The sequence below is a fragment of the Protopterus annectens genome, chromosome 3.part0, assembly GCF_019279795.1.
Source record: "Protopterus annectens isolate FY-2018-M chromosome 3.part0, PAN1.0, whole genome shotgun sequence".
In the NCBI taxonomy this organism is placed as follows: domain Eukaryota; kingdom Metazoa; phylum Chordata; order Ceratodontiformes; family Protopteridae; genus Protopterus; species Protopterus annectens.
Window position 1 is genome coordinate 28,631,736 of NC_056731.1, and position 18,109 is coordinate 28,649,844.

The 18,109-nt window shown below is 39.8% G+C and overlaps 1 protein-coding gene across 1 annotated transcript in view; it reads left to right on the forward strand.

The window, feature by feature from the left end:
• The first annotated feature begins 14,869 nt into the window (after nt 1–14,869).
• The window catches only part of MSRB2 (methionine sulfoxide reductase B2), a 336,187-nt gene continuing 332,947 nt past the window's right edge, over nt 14,870–18,109 (forward strand). Inside the window, exon 1 of the mRNA XM_044064560.1 lies at nt 14,870–15,065. Coding sequence (XP_043920495.1) covers nt 14,960–15,065 — 106 coding nt within the window. The 5' untranslated portion in view covers nt 14,870–14,959. The remainder of the gene's footprint in view (nt 15,066–18,109) is intronic.

Here is an 18,109-nt window from a genome sequence, read left to right on the forward strand (position 1 = left end):
ACTGGTTGTAAGGGCCGTATGTTGTTTGATTTGCCTGAGTGCTCTGGTTTGTTTATTTTAACTCAGTGTATCTATGGATGTTGTTGCTGTACTGTGCAACTTCATGAGAATGCCTGAGGCTACCTTATTGAATTTGACCTCAGAACCAAATCCTATTATATGGTGTTTGCTGCTTATTCCACAGCAGGGTTGGGCACTTTTGAGAACTATTTACAACAGTTGTAAGTGTTTGCACCATCTGGTTCTGTTGAAAACTCATTGAAGTGATGCTATTTCTGACACTTACTTATTAGGTACTGCAATAACTGGACAACAGTATCCAATGGAGCATACACACACAGTCCCGTGGACTATTGTGAATGATGCAGCGTAGTTGCAGGCAGTTGTGGATGTGCAAGTGCTACATGGTTGTGTGCACCTTAGAACAGTTGCAAAGAACCATATTATTCAGGGATGAATTTCCCCTTGCTGTAGGCATATTGTTTAGTTTCTCTTTCACTGATTTTTCTAGCTGTGGACAACCTGAGCCTAAGACTAGTCCTTGCTATTATCTATAAATTTGTTGTGAAACTGCAGCTGTGGCATCCAAACCAATTGATAGTCACTGTCTTCAAGAAACCACTAATTATTGCAGTTGATTTACTATCTTATATACTTGTCATTTGCTGGCTGCTGCAGACATTCTGCACCTGAGTCCAGCTGTAGCTGTAGACTGCTGAGTGTCTCATCACTGTACAAAGCTACTGATGTGGCACCTAAACCAAACCATGTGTACTAAGCTGCTGTTATGGCACTAAGACAAATCATTTGTACAAAGCTGTTGTGGCACCAAGCCAAGTTAGCAGCTACTACTTTACATATTTGTTAGTTGTTGTTACCCTTTTACTGACTTTTGTACCTTCGTGTATTGATTCTGTACTTATATAATTGTAAGTCTGGTGCTTTAACTCATTGTTCATTTTAGTATTCTAGTTTATAGACCCTGCCTACAAATTCACTTCATTAGCACTCATTAGTGCACCCTACTATACCAGGCACTAAATGATGAACTCACTGTTTAATTCCCCATCTGTTACAGCCTGATAGCAATAGGAACACTGAATCAATGCAAAAACTACCTCATGCTCACTGAAAAATGTTTGATTCTTCCTATAAGTGATTCCATATGTGAGAGTTGTAAGGTATCTACTAACCTTGGAAACCAACCTCTCTTTTAAGACTGTAGACAGTAATCAGCATGTTGTCAGTTATGAAGTCTAAATCTCAAGATGCAGGCACTTGATGCACTCCTCAGCATGGAGAACATCGACGTCTGTGCAGTAACTGAAACCTGGTTCAAGGCTCCTGAGAGCACCCCAGCGCTACCAGGCTATACCTCGTATCATGCTTTTCGGCCCCAAAACCCGGGCCAAACCACAAAGGGAGGGGGAGTGTCCATATTCATAAAGGACACCCACACCTCCAGGTTAGTAGCAACACATGAAGCATCAGAGACCATACAGGTGCAACTAACCATAGGCAAAACTGCTATACAACTGGTAGCATGTTACAGACCACCCTCCCAATCTCAAGAACCCCACTCAGCCTTCCTGAAGACATTGGAGGATATGAATGTATCACAAAATACCATCATACTGGGAGACTTCAACTACCCAAACATAGATTGGGTACATTATTCTAGCCCTAATACCCTAGCCCAAAGGTTCCTGGAATTCATAAATTCAAATGCACTGGAACAACTAGTCACCTCCCCACTAGGGAGATAATATACTAGACCTGATCATCACAAACATGGGGACAAAATGCTCCACACCAGAAGTATACCCCTCACTAGTGAGATCTGACCACAAACTAATCACCCTGGATATACATATCCCACCTCCACCCCAGCACAAAAGACCACAGTGAAAAACTTCTCAAAAGCAGACTTCACTCTTCTTAAGACTGAGATGGTATCCTTTAAGCCCACTGTGCCAGTGGATACCACATCCCACAATGCCGAATCCTTCACAAATGCTTTCTTTGGACATCTCCAAGAATGCATGGATCATGCAATCCCAAACAAATCCAAGTCCCTCTCCACCAAATGTAAGCGTCCTGTCTGGTGGACCTCAGCCATAAACAAATTGTATAACAAAAGAAGGAAGCTACTGCATGTCAGAGTGAAATCCCATGAAGGGAAGACATCTCTGATCAACATTAGCAGAAAACTACGTTCTCTCATAAAAACATCCAAGGCAAACTTTGAGAGAAAAATCACTAAGGACACTAAAGATAACCACAAAGCCTTCTTCAGCTATGTTAGAAACCTGGGTGGAAACCCTCAGATATGCTCAGAGTTGGTTCACAACAACAAAAAATACACTGAACCCACAGATATTGCTAACATTCTGGCTGACAGGTTCAGTGCAAATTTCTCCCCTTAAAGAAGAAATACTTATCCCAGCTGAATGTAATCTCCCTGTCATCTCAGATGTCCAAGTGAGAACCGCCCTAAACAAAGCAAAAACACAGCATCAATGGGACCTGACGGTATCCCGGGGTGCGTGTTACGTGAACTCCAAGAGGAGCTAAACCCACACATAAAAATGCTATTTAACCTTAGCCTTACTTCGGGATATGTACCTGAACACTGGCGTACAGCAAGAGTGGTCCCACTCCACAAGGGGGGGGTGCCTCTACAGACCCTGGAAACTACCGCCCCATAAGCTTAACTAGCCTGGTCTGCAAAGCTATGGAAAGAATCATTATGGAACTCATAAACAGAGACATAGGGGACCTACAGACACTTGACCCCACCCAGTTCGGCTTTGTAAAGGGCAGATCCTGCCTTTTAAACCTGGTTGACTTTTTCGAAACAGTCACTAGAGCCATTGATGAGGGCAAAGCAGTCCATACAGCATACCTGGACATGGCTAAGACCTTCAACACAATACCCCACTCAGGCATCATAGATAAGCTAAACAGCTTAAAAGTAAACCCTTATGTCACTAGATGGGTTGCAAACTGGCTAAAGGACAGAACCCATAAAGTTAAAATCGCTGGAACAATGTCAGACTCAAAGCCAGTCACAAGTGGTGTCCCACAGGGATCTGGCCTGGGACCCCTCTTGTTCGGCATTTATTTCTCAGATGTTAAAGCAAACATGGGAGGGCTGTGGCTGACAAAGTTCACAGATGACTGCAAACTAGGCGCCATAGTCGATACACCAGCAGACACACACATCCAACAAAAAGGCCTCACTGAAACGGACAACTGGTGCCGTAGTCACGGCCTTAAACTAAATGCCAAGAAATGTATAGTCATCCCTTTTGGAAAAAACAAAGTACCCACAAATTATCACATAGATAGCAACCCACTGAGTACGGAAAAAGTAATCAGAGACCTAGGGATCCAAGTAGACAGCGACCTCTCATTTGACACCCACGTTGCCAAAGTGGTTAGAAAAATATTCTACCTTGCACACCTCATCATGAAGGGATTCACATCCAGATCCAAGGATGTCATTGCACGCCTATATTCCTCCCTCATCAGACCCATGATTGAGTACAATGCCCCATTTGGTATGTACCTCACCCGGCATTTGCAACAGCTGGAGAGACCACAAAAGTATCTCACCAAAAGGATCAAGGGTCTCCAACATATATCTTATTCTGCCAGACTAAAGAAACTTCAGCTCTATTCAGTAGCATACCGCCTGCTCAGTGGTGATCTCTGCCTGACGTACAAGGCCATGTCCAATCAGGATCTGATGGACATGCTCCACCTCAAAAAATCCAAATCCATCAGGACCACGAGAGCTAAAGACTTAAACCTCGGCACAAGTATTAATAGGACATGCTGGAGGGATAGATTCATAACCCAGAGGCTTCCCATGCTTTGGAACAGGATCCCAGTTCGTATTAGGCAGAGCCCCTCACTGACTCTCTTCAAGAGAAATCTTGATGAGTGGATGGGAGATCGTAAGTTTACCCCAGGGGTCACATCTGTGTCACTGCTAGACAGGGACACAGTAAACTAATTCTATTATATAAGGGGACCTTCATTGTGTCACTACTAGACAGAGGCACAGTATTCTAAATTTATTCTGTACATTTTTGTACCATTTCATGGGGTGGCAAAAGCCACATCACTATGGCTAGGCTTACAAATGCCCCAGGGCAGATAGCCTAGTACTATACTATGAAACTACTACTATGACACCCACCTCACACAACATGCCAACCATGCCCTAGACAAAGAAATAAACCTTATTATTTTGAGATACTTAAAAAAGTCCCTGCCTATACCACAAAGGTCTCTTAGATGAAGGTTTGCTGTACAGAACACTCAGCATCACATTAACAGGCAAACAATATACACAGATACTACAGAGTACACAAATGCAAAATGTGGTCACTCAACTGGCAGGCCAAAGCCCTTAAGGCTGGGACAATGCATTTGGCAATATCTTAGTCATAGCTGATTCTATAGCCAAACACACAAATACACCACTCACCAGGCTGATCAAGGACAGACTGATTGTTAGCTGCTTCTCAAGTGCCAGGATCCACAAAGTCACTAGGGCTTTCAAGTCCCTTTACCCTAAGGACACATATGGCATGATTATTGTGCACATGGGAGTGAATGACTTGAGACATACCTCCTTGGATTACATGAAGAGGGATGTTTTGGAGCTATCAGAATATGCATTTGAAACTGGTGTGAAACAAGTATTGAGCAGTATCCTACCATCACCAAGAATGATTCCAAAATACAAACAAAAGATAATGGACTTCAGTTATTGGCTTATCTATTGGTGTCATTCTAAAGGGGTCCAATATATAGAGCCTAGGAGGAGGTAATAGACAACCATGGCTGCTTTGCTAAGGATGGCTTGTACTTTGTAACTTTCACATATTGGGGCTTTATCTTCCCCATAGTGCCTTTTTTAGGCATGATCAGTCTCCTCAAAGTACTTACAGGTAGCACTGCTCAATGCTAGAAATCTAAACAAGAAGTTGCACTCTACAGGCATTCCTAACTCTTGAAAATGTAGATGTCTGTGCAGTTACTGAAACATTGTTCCAGGACAGCCATGGCATCCCCAAAATGCAGACTTTCAATGTCTGCCACTCCTTCAATCACAATTAGGAAAATGATACTGTTTCTGGAGAGAGCATGTCTGTATTCATAACAAGCCATCTCACCTGGAGACTCATAAACCAGGCAATGGCCTTGAATTCCTCCATATATTTTTTCATGGTAAATAGAACTTGAGGTATAGCTGAACAAATTGACATCACTCCTACTCTGTTTAACACTTTTCCTGGTAGACTCAACTATCTCACCATTAAATGGGAAATATACATCACTTCAAATAAATACACACAAATATTCCTGAACTTTATTAATGCCACCTCCTTAGACCAACCCTTCTGTCTTTAGAGACTACTCTAAGGCAAACTTAATCCAGCCAACTGATGACCTGATGAAATTTAAGTGCCCTCCTCACTTTGATGCCTTCATTTCACACACTGACACATTTGGGGATAATTTCTATGCCCACTACAAAGCATGGCTCAAGGCATCTATCCCCATAAAACACAAATACAATGCCAAATTCTGGAATAAATCCTGATGGTGGAACCTAGGTATGAACAAATTGTACAATAACAGGAAGAAACTCAGTCTGTAAAAGCAAAATTAATACCCTATCCTTAAGAGATGGACTCAAAAAAATCAACAAAGAATTCAGAAATAAAATGAAATTCTCCGAAAGTAAGTATGAATTGAAAATTGCTACCTCTGCTAAGGGCAACTACAAAGCTTTTTTTCAGCTGTATCACAAACATTAGAGATAATGCCTAGCAATACATAACAACAACACTTACTCATCCTCTTGGACAAAGCCAACATATTAGAAGAATAATTCAGCTCTGACTTAACTCCCCTATCTCCCCCCAATTTTCCCCAACTTATTAGCACATTCACACCACCCCTTCAGAGCAAGTCTTGAATGCTCTATCCAAGGCCAAAACACTAGCTTTGTGGGTTCTGTTGATATACCAGGCTACCTTCTTGTTAGCACCAAACGCTGTCTGGCAGACTTGCTACTATGTCTATTCAGCCTCAGACTCTCTACTAGATTTGTGCCAGAGAAATAGGGAATTGTTATCCTTCTTCACAAGGAAGGATCCACTACTGATTTAGGATATTATAGAGTTATAATCCCTACCTGCCTTATATGTAAAGCTATGGAATGCATCATTAAACAATGTAGTAGCAATGACATGGGTGGTGTACAAGCCCTGGACTCATACTAGTCTGAGTTTGTTAAAAGCAGATCCTGCCTCCGAACCTAGTGGGCTTCTTTGAGAAAGCCACTGATGCATTAGACTCAATCAAATCAGTTCACACTGCTTACCTGGTCCTGGACAAAGCCTTTGATACCATTTCACATTCTGCCATTATCAATAAAGTGATCAAAATAAAAGTACCCCCCCAAGTTACTCCATTGGATAACAAACTGTCTAACAGACAGAACCCAATCCATTAGTGTCAGATTTACTCTCTTTAAAAGAATAGTTTCCAGCAGTGCCCCCAAAGGATTGGTTCAAGCACCACTTCTCTTTGGTATTTACTTTTCTGATACCAAGGCTGACAGTCAAGGGCCTGTGGCAGACTAAGTCTGCAAGACTGCAAACTTGGAGCTGTAATTAACTCCTCATTTGACTTCCAGATTCTTCAGGTGTGACTAACATGCACAAATAAGTGGTGCCTGGACCATGACCTAAGGCTAAATGCAAGAGATACAGAATTGTGCCTTTGGCTAAACTAGAAAGCCATGCACCTACCACATAGATACAATGCCTTTCAAAGTTGACTCAATCATTAGTGACCTGAGCACTTTCATTGACAAGGGACAGCTCTTTGATCACCATATATCCACTGGTATTAGAAAATCCTTTTACCTTGGCAACTAATCACCAGGAGTATTTCTTCCAGATCTAAGGAAATTATCATTTGTTTCTATTCTTAGCCAATCAGGCCCATAATAGAGTATAATGGTCCCTTTGGTAGGCACTTATCTAATCACATGACTCAACATGAGAGACCACAGCATTTCCTTACTAAGATAATCAAGGGTATGTCCACCTTGAGCTACCCAGACCACATTAAAGTGCTCTCTCTCTTTTCTTTTCCTAGAATCTCAAGAGGTTACATCTGTCTAGTCTGCACAACCTCAAAGGACACAGCCCTATGTGACCCCCTGCACATCTGCAAAACTAATAACACTCAAAGCACCCAGTCAAGAGATCTTAAGTTCCCGAAACATAAATAGGATATGCTTTGGAGAAAGATATATATCCTAGGGAATCCCCCTTTTATGAAATAAGCTTCCTCTGGAGATAAAGTAAAGTACTCCCTCACCCTTTTTACACATAATCTGAACAAATGGATGGGCAATCATAAATACAGCTGATGGCTGGCCCCTTAAACTCTCATAGTAAGGGGTACAAGACTAGGCATAAAGCAGCCATATCAATTGATGCCTACAATTTGGGATATTGTGGCTACACTAGTAATGGTTCTCTGGGTCAGTATTCTAGTATTACCTTATGAACTTATGTACCTATAAGATTAGGTTCATCCATATTTAAATGATAGTCCCTAATTGTCCTCAAGCCAGGGGAACTACACAGCAACCCTGGTGATAACAGCTCCACACTCTGGTAACAGAATGGACTTTCTATTAATTCTAACCCATCTCTATCAGTGATGTACTGTGAGGTTAATATTAAAGCCTAAAATACCTTCACTATTATGTTAACTATGAATATCCAGCTGAGTAACCCAATTTTCAGTGGAATGCCAGGGAGAAATACTCCAGACAAAATGTACAAATTATATTATAATACAGGTTACAAAGAAACAATATAGAAGAAGTTCTTAAATCATAAAAATACTTAGGTTAAATGAGGACATGAACTACACTGAATAAATACTGTAGTTGTCAGGAGTAACTCGAAGAAGATGCACTACCTAATTTACGTTTCATACATACAACATCTACACATTCTACCAGGATTCTGAGGTAATAACCATGCGAGATGAGGTATTAATCCTCAGGGATGCATATTCATGATAGAGACATCAGAGCTTACTGGAGTGTTCAGAAAAGCAATAATACTATACATGAAGAGGCAGATGAAGAGAAGAATTATAGAGTACAGAAGAAAGAAATGAGAGTTTAAATAATTGCCTAAAAGCATAACAAATTAAATATTACAGGTAGTTTTCAGCAAGAAATTGAAAGTTTTCCACTTAGAAATTGTGTGAAAGTTTATTCTATGTTTATCAATAGCAAAAAGAAAGCTTGGCGTACTGAATCTGTTTTTTTTGTCTTTGGAATGTCCACTAATCTGCCTTTGCATACCCAAAGTTCACATAGGAGTTACTGTAAATTAATACTTGCGGATGAGAAAGGGCAGTCAGAGGAACATCATAGTCAGTTTGCAAAAATATAGCTGAGTTACAGATAGAAGGTGACTGAACTCTATCCACTGAATGCTCCTCAGTGACTGACAATGGTGGGTCGTACAATCAGTAGAAATCTAAATATTCTATCGTGTTTTTTGTAGTTCATACTGCATAGATGAGACAACCAATAATCAGGTAAGCTGAATACAAGAGAGAAGATAGCAAAAATGAGTTTGCTGTGGCCAACTTGGCACTTTCTGTGATGAAAGTCTTTATATAGCACGACAAGAGTGTGGTTGGTCTTACTGCTAACACTTTTCACATGGAGATAAAATTGTAATCAGGTATTAATAACAGAGCCAAGCAGTTTGTAGCTATTACTTCTTTTTTGAGGTTTGAATCTGAAAGAATTATGCTAAGTTTCTACTCATCTGAAGTCATGATGGATATGTTGTGGGTTGCTACGGAATTAGATGTTGGAAAATTAGCACTTGGTTTAAGTGAAAATAACTTTGATATGACTTAGAAACATTATGGTGCAGGCCTGGTTAGTTAAGTCAAATTTGCAAAGACCGTCAACAGCTTGGAGTTAATGGTCTCCCATGAATGATCACAAAATACAATTGTAGAGTCATCAGCACAGGATTCATGTAGATATATTGAAAGTACTTGCATGAAATGCTTGTTATTCAACTGAAACTACATTGCCAAAAAAAACAATTTCAGAAATTTTTTTTGGGGGTGGGGGGTGAGCCCCCTGTATTACTGATATGGACAGAGACACTCCCACCACACCCAACTTATTTATATATACTAACTCCAAGTTCACACAACAGTGGAGAAATGTACAACCTCAAGAATCACTGAAAGTGTTTTCAGCAATGTATAGTTGACCAGATGGCAATCCATGTAAATCCTTTCAGTAACTCGACTGTATACCTCAGTCGATAAATATTTATTTATTTATATGCTTATTTACCTTGTTCACTGGGAGGGTAGACTGGTTCACAAACCATTTTCAGCATCAATCTGGGCCAATATGGCAGTTACAACTTTTACAGCAGTTAATTGTATTTGTTTACATGCTGAATAATATAGGGAGATTGTACAATAGTAAATATATACTAACTGAACATAATAGACATGGAGTGAACACAGATACAGAATTAGCTTAGTGTTTCTGCAGTTACCAGTGATTTCTTTCATATACATAGTAAAAAGAAGCTGGTCCTAGCACTGACCCTTGAGGCACACCACAATTAACAGAAATAAAGGGAAAGATCTAATTTCACCATACAACATGTACTTGATTGAGTAACCATTTCATATATCAGGATCTGCTACAGCAAGTCCAGAAATGCAGAGACTGAATGGCTGAAAAAATGTTGACTTACACATACCAAGTCTGAGATGGCCATTTCCCAGAATATCTCCTTTTCTCTGAGGGATGGCGATCTCAGAGTTGGTATATATACGCTCAGAAAGTGCAGAAGGGGCTTGCACCACTGTAAAAAAAGAAGTTTAAAGGAGTACTGGTCTTTTTTTTAGTTTGCTGGCACTCAGCATTTTGAATGCTGACATTTCAGTAGGGAGACTCCTGATGGTCATGACAATCTGAGGGCCATTTGATTGCACTGAGGGTAAAATTAAAAGAACTCAGTATCTGCAGAAAACTAGAATGACAAAAGGTGTCAAAGGATTTGAAGAGATCTAGGAAAATACACATACATAATTGCTGTCCTCTAACTATCAGCTCACATATTCAACCACATCCAAGGCAGCAGTGCCAGTACCATGAGAAGGCCTGAAGAGAACAGAGATTGACCAGTAGTGTATAGAAAATGGCGTTAACTAATATTATTCTCAGATGGAGAACAGAATGCTACCTATAGTCTTTTTTGTCAAAAGTTCAATGATTATGGTTATGGCAAACCCTTTACAGTACAGTCAGACTGAAAGCCATTACAAAGCATGTTTATGCAGTGACAAGGCTACAGAGAATGTTGTTGAGTTAGCAGAATTATGATATACAAGTTCCATATAAATCAACTGAAACATTTAGCACATCTTACTTTCAAGAGTGTAAAAAAGACTTATTAGAGAAATATTTTTGAGTTTTACAGCTTAATTAACCATTGCCTATTTCAGCTGAAAAAGCTAAAAAGCTAAAAATCTGTATAAGAAGGAACAGAGAATGCAATAGTTATGAGAGACTGCCACGGATGGCCAGATAATATTATATAATAGTGTAATTCCCATGATGCAATGAGCTTTTCCATATACAAAGCTTAATGATCGCAGGTGACAAGATTATTTACAACTTTGAGATGTAATGCCACATATGAATTATAGGGCCACACTTGGGAATTACTGTGTGTAAGGACAGGGCATATGCATTCCTTATTAGTCTAAGATGTCCATGCAGATACAATTGGTTCAAAGCTATGCAGTCTGTTATACTTTCCAAAATCAGAATTAGAGTGAGAAATTGGTACCACATGAAATATCAACACTTCCCTAGATGAAAGTTGAAGTAGATTTCTTATAGTATAAGGAAGCTTAGCTGCATTTACTTTTATTCAAAATGTCCAGCAGTTGTACAGTTACATGAGAGTAACAGTCATTGTATCATTATAATACCGAACTCTGTTTTAGATAGACATGGTATCCATGGAATTGAGTGTGTGTGTGATGTGGTGGATCTTGGCACCTGACAGACACTTACCGTAACTTTTTTCTTATCCGGCCTGGTGAGAAGGATGTCTGTGTGTCTCACAATTGAGTTGCCTATGACTAAAATGTTTGGTTTTGTGTTATGTCAATGGAGCTTGACTGGTGAGACATTGATTTGTGATATATTAGTGTAATTCCCATGATGCAATGAGCTTTTCCATATACAAAGCTTAATGATCGCAGGTGACAAGATTATTTACAACTTTGAGATGTAATGCCACATATGAATTATAGGGCCACACTTGGGAATTACTGTGTGTAAGGACAGGGCATATGCATTCCTTATTAGTCTAAGATGTCCATGCAGATACAATTGGTTCAAAGCTATGCAGTCTGTTATACTTTCCAAAATCAGAATTAGAGTGAGAAATTGGTACCACATGAAATATCAACACTTCCCTAGATGAAAGTTGAAGTAGATTTCTTATAGTATAAGGAAGCTTAGCTGCATTTACTTTTATTCAAAATGTCCAGCAGTTGTACAGTTACATGAGAGTAACAGTCATTGTATCATTATAATACCGAACTCTGTTTTAGATAGACATGGTATCCATGGAATTGAGTGTGTGTGTGATGTGGTGGATCTTGGCACCTGACAGACACTTTCCGTAACTTTTTTCTTATCCGGCCTGGTGAGAAGGATGTCTGTGTGTCTCACAATTGAGTTGCCTATGACTAAAATGTTTGGTTTTGTGTTATGTCATTGGAGCTTGACTGGTGAGACATTGATGTGTGATATATTAGGTGTACTATGTTCTGCAGAGGATGTGTTATGTGAATCATGTTTGTGTTTGTGTTTATGAGTCTCTGATGTTTAGGTAAGCTTCTGGTAAGGATCTCTGCATATGTGGGTTTATGTGCTGTTGGTTTGGTAGATACAGGAGGTGAGGTGTGCATGCTGACAACCTGCTTATTCTCAGATGAACTGACTAGTGAGCGAGAGAGCCTGGATTCTAGGTTCTTGATATAGATGCATCTCTCACATAATGAATTTGTGTGGACTAGAAGTGGGTTGTCAGTGTACATGAGGCAATTGCTACATTGCTTCAGGATGCCTATGTTGACCAGGCTGGCTGGAGAAATGGTGGGAAATTGTCAGTCCCTAGTGCTAGGTAAGTTGATGTGGTCAGAAAACAGCGAGAGGACATGAAGGACCAGGTTAAGTAGAGGATAGGAGAAGTGGACAAAAAATATGAAGGGCTAGTAGGTAGGATCTGTGCTGGTACCTCAGGAGCTTCGCTGAATGTATCACCTGTCAGTGAGGGACAATTGTGAGAACTCACCAATGGACCACCAGCAGAGTACTAAGGGAAAATTTGCAGGCAGAAGTGTTTGCTTCTATAACCGCCAATGGTGCCCACTGCTGCTCAGCAGTGTGCAAAGTGCAAATAAGTGCAAACGCAGTGCTTATATAGCAAACAAGAGCAAACTGATATAAAGAAATTAACCAATAAAAAAGCTCAAAACTGAGCCCTGGACAAAATTTATAAAGCTTTTTTTTTTAGGTAAAAGCCATTATAAGTAGCCTATATACCAGATGGTTGAAGACAGTGCTCCCTTACCAGCTCCAAACCTGCCCTCTAGGAAAAGCAAGTGGGAGATTTTCTAGCACAGAAGACTGACACACTGATTTGGGCCTTAGTTATTTCCACAGATTCCTGATGATACCTGATTAGTGTTTCTGTTGGTGTTTGGTTGATTTCTCAGCTGGAGTGCCTTTTGTGCGGAGTCTGCATGTTCTCCCTGGATTCGGATGAACTTTAAAAAGACATGCAGGTAGGTGCATGAGTGTGTGTGTGTGTGTGTGTGTGTGTGTGTGTGTGTGTGTGTGTGTGTGTGTGTGTGTGTGTGTGTGTGTGTGTGTGTGTGTGCCTTCTCTGAAGGTTGGGTGTTGGGCTGGCAACTCGACACCATAAAAATCCACTGCCAATCATAACCGGACCGGTGATCCACTGTGGCGACTCCTAACCAGGAAAAGCAGAAAGATTTTTTTTTTTATTGGTGTTTGGTTGATTTATTTATTTTTCATGTGTCTACCAGAGAACTGCGGTGGTGGTGCTGCGGTAGCGTTGTCACCTCACAGTAAGATGTTGTCCTGTTCGATTCTCAGCTAAAGTGTCTTCTGTGTGGAGACATGTGTGAATGGGCGTACTTTCGTTGAAGGTTGTGCGTCAGGGCTGGCAACTCGGCACGTAAAAATCTACTGCCAATCATTAGCGGACCAGAGTTCCGCTGTGGTGATCTCTAACCAGGAAAAGCCGAAAGACACAACAACATTTTTCATGTGTCTACTGGGAAAGTCTGACTGGGTAATAATTGTCTGTTTTCAGCGGAGGCCCAGGGAGAAAAGCTCAACATATACATCTTGTTACAAAAACATTAAAATACAGAAAGCATGCAACATAGTAACAAAAACAAGCTCGTTTCTAAAGTTCTGTACAGAGATATTCAAAGCAGTCCTGTTGAGGAACATTTAAATGATACACAGAAAGTAAAATATAGGTGGATAATGTAAAATTATGATATAATTTGAAGCACTTTGAAGCATCAGATCTGTTGCTACAAGAGAAGTTTATCATGCATAGCACCACTTACAGTTAGCAATGAGAAAGGACTGGGTGTTTATTAGGTTAGTCAAGCTCATGACAGTTACATATCCAAGAATTGGATAGGTAGGACTTCAGCTGACTTTTGAAGTTAAGTTTGTTATTTTGCATTCTAATTTCATTAGGGAGGGAATTCCAGATTTTGGCAGCTATATATGAGTAGAGGGAGTCGCCGGACGTATATCTGCTTTTAGATATTTCTACTAGCATTTTATTTGTGGATCTTGTTGAGGAAGATCATATTCCTTTGAAAAGAATCAGGAAGGTATTCAATGGGGTTCTGAAAAATTATTGATTTTTGTTTTATTTATTAATCAGTTGTTTAATTGTTTGGGGATTTTCATTCAAGCTTATTTTTGATTTGCATACATGTGAAGAGTGAGACCTGTAGATTATGCTGTCAGCATATGTCATGATAGGTATTTTTGGTACGTCAGCTGTCAGTCTATTTATAAACATTGAGAACAGGATTGGCGAAACAACAGGTCCTAGTGGAACTCCTTTAAAATGGGGGGTATAAATGAGGTTGAAGTATCTATTTCAATTGTAAAAGGTCTCTTAATAAGCTTTAAAAATATGGAAAGGTTTGACTGCTTACTCCAGTTTGAATAAATTGTTAACCCCTTTCTCTCCCCTAATTTCTGTCTCATTCGTTCTAACCCCTAACCCAAGTATGTTTCTCTCCATCAAACAAATTCTGGTGGACCGTGTACACCTCATTCCGGTAAAAAAAAATAATTTTATTTTTTAATATGTTTCAACTGTATTTTCAGGTTCGTTATTTTACTGCTTTAAATGTATTTAGTTGTTAGGTGCAACTAGTTTAATAAGTAAACACGACTGTGAAATACATTGTAAAATTCATAAAAATACATGCTTTAATATTCCAAATCGCACACTAAGCACATACAACACAAACGTCTCAATAACGACTCAGTACTACAGTGTAACAAAAAATCTAAACAGTTTCCTTGAAGAACCTTGCACCACGTGACAGCAATGACGTTAAATACAGTGGGAGGGGGGTGGCGAGCCAGAAAGAGATACAGACTAGCACGAAGGAGGCGTGGCTTCAGGGCTTATTACGAGGTACATCTGATAAATGATATGCAGTTGTACAGCAGAGCAGACTAGTTTGTTACTAAAATTCAGTCTTCATGGCACGTCTTCTGAGTCGTTTTTCTGCAGTTGTTTTGAGGAGCCTTTCTCCACAAATAGGTTATGGGAGCAGCAAGTTGACAAGATGCATATATACAAATAAGGGTAACTGCTGGTACTTTTCCTAAGTGTGAGAATGTGAATGAACAGTTGAACTTTTAACTTGAACCGGTCGTTAATGTGTTTCTCTTATGCAGACGGACTGTAAAAAGAAGTAACTGCATGACTGTGTATGATACAAACTGATCTCTGACAGTAAAGTACTTTGTTTCCTGTCTGCATTTACTGTATAAGGTGGATGAGGCGTATTGCTGCGGTATTTCTTCTACAAAAGCTTGCATGTACGTACTAGATACGCAGTACTGTTAGATCTCTTTCACTTGCCAATGTTCATAGCATGTAAATGTACAGTGGAAATTTCCACTCTTCCATGCAACATCTGCGGTTTTTCCGGACAACTGCGTTTTGCTAAAATGAAGTTGTGCTACGTTACATGCATAAATGCATTCATAAACTACCACTCTAAGCATTTCGATGTATTGTTTTAAACGCAGATGGTATTCATCAGCCCCTTTTCAAACGTGATCGGCAGCTTTAGCTACAGCCAGTGTCATTAGTTTGGAAATCAGTTTCTTATTTTTATAACAACAAATGATTTGTAAATCTCAAGTAGTTTGTACCGGCAGCAATTTGCAATACTTGCGTTCCAGACTTTCTAACACCAAGTGTCATTGTATGTGCCAAGGAGTATGTGGTAGCTGGAAGCAGAGCTGCCCTCCACATGGTCCCTGCTGAGTCTGATAGCTCTTGGTTGGATATCAGTTTTTGCAGACGTGCTGTCATTCATTTCTTTTCTGCACACTGATAATTAGCTTAAGTCGTGCTAAAGATAAGCCTAACTCCTCCATGCTGGGTATGCTCTTTTAGTGTTTTCTGTTTTATAAGAAGTTTGCATTCTCTGCAGTTTTCCAGATTTATGTAGGATATAAAGTATGTGGAAGTCCGGCATTCTTTTAAAATTAACATAATGCCATAGCAGTTTTATCGCCACCTACAAACATACGGGAAACATCGGAGAGCTACTCCCGCCAGAGACTGTTACAACTCAGGTGTGTAACTGTGACAGTCACAATCTCAGAGCACTAACGTTTTTTTCCCCAAGACGGTAAGACCTTTAAATACAGGGTGTCCCTTGAGCAGTGCTCTGAACAACCTCCTCTGACTATTGGAATACGAAGACTGAGGGACTAAAACCCGTGACTACGGGTTTAAATTACCCGTGTATAAACTATGGCACTACTTCTTGCATGTACATACATAAACAGCCTCTCTGTATGATTGATCACAGATGATTGTGATTCACCGCGGGGGGGGGGGGGGGGGGGGGCTTTTTGGTTTACCAATTTACAGTACTGTTTTCTGGCTCTGCTTTGAAAAGTAAGTAGTTCAAAACACTCTTCTGAGGTAGAGAGCAGCCCTAAAACTTTTAAAAGTGCCCAGCTAATAATTTTAAGGCCATAGTATTCCACCTTTTACTTCAAGAATGAGAGAAAAAGTGAATAATTAAGGACAAACCTGTCCAGTTGATAGTAAAATAATATGTGAGTTAATGTGCATTTTATGAAGAAAATGTCTGTTAACTTTTGTGATCTTAGGTTCCATTGTACCAATCATGGTCTGATGAGTGATGAGTATAGGGAATCCAAAGTCTCAAATTTTATGTCTCTATTTATGAGAGTCCATTATGATCCTCTCCATGGCCAGAGAAGACTATGATTAAAACAGCTGTCCTGCTGTGGGTTTAAATCCTCCTCGCTGAGTTGAGGAGCACACAGCGGGGGACACCATCAGGTCCTGGATGCTGTGTTTTTGCTTTGAGAGCAGTTCTTCACTTTGGGCTGGAGATGTTTGGGGGCTGGATATCTATGATAAGAGGTAAAACCTGATAGTGCTGGGGTATGTCTTTTGTGTGATTGTGTAAAGATGTGTGGTATTTGAGGTTGAGATTGTGTGTGTGGTGTGTGTGTGTGTTCTCCTCCTGTGGACTGTCACTGGTCTCCCTTGAGAGAGAGCTCATGTTGAGAGAGCTCAGCCTCCAGTTGCATCTCTCGTGATGTATTTGTGTTTTTGTGGGAGGGAGGGAGGTTCAGGTGAGGTACATGAAGGTTGCAACATTGCCCTCAAATATTCCCAGTTTCACCAGCTGAGAGGAGGAGACACTAGCAACTGATCCCACACATGCTAGGACTGACAAAAAAACTTTAAAAGAGATTCCGGGGATGTGTGGTGACCGAAATGGGGTTTTGCCTTTTTGGGGTGCTATCTATAAGAGTGCCTGATCAAGTAATAAAGTACTGTGGAGCAAGTGCTAGGTTTAACAGATAGAGAAGATATGAAAGTGAAGTAACTTTTTTTACCTGTTTAAAAAGTTAATAAGGTTTAGTGGAGAGTTTTTTTTAAACAGCAAATGAACTGAAAGGGGTGGGTTACTTTTTTTTTGGTACTATACTATGAAATGTAGGATGGCCAATAAATAAATAAATTGAAGGTGGGATTGATTTAAAAAGTGATGGTTGTGATTACTACTCAGCAAAGTGAAAGTAGAGAGAAATGAGATATATGGTCAGATTTAACATAAGAGTATGGCAACTAGAAAGACAGTGGTATTTAACAAGACAACTTAAATTCTGACTGACTTCAGAAGAGAGAGCTGTGTCTCTTGAAGTTTTAATATGCTGTTTAAAACAGAATGCAAGCACAAAACACAAGAAAAAAAAAAAACAAACAGTAGTATTCAAAATATAGAAAGGCAGTACAGAAATACAAAAAATAACAGCAAACTAACCTTTCCTTCACAGCAAAGTGTAGCAGAGTCTGGATGAGCATTTACTGACATATATTAGTACGTACTGACTGTGATCTGCCACTTTTTCTAAAAAAAATTTCTATTTTTAGTAGTCATTGAAGTTAGAGACAGTTGAGAAGCATGTGTAAGGCTTAATGCTTGGTCTTTCATTCATTCCAGTAAACTGTAAGGCAACTTGTGTCTGTACTGATATGCACTATGCAAAGCATATAACTTTTAAGTACATTTACTTGAGTGTAACTTGCATAACTTGCAGTGTTAGTTGTTTGTGAGTAGTTTACTG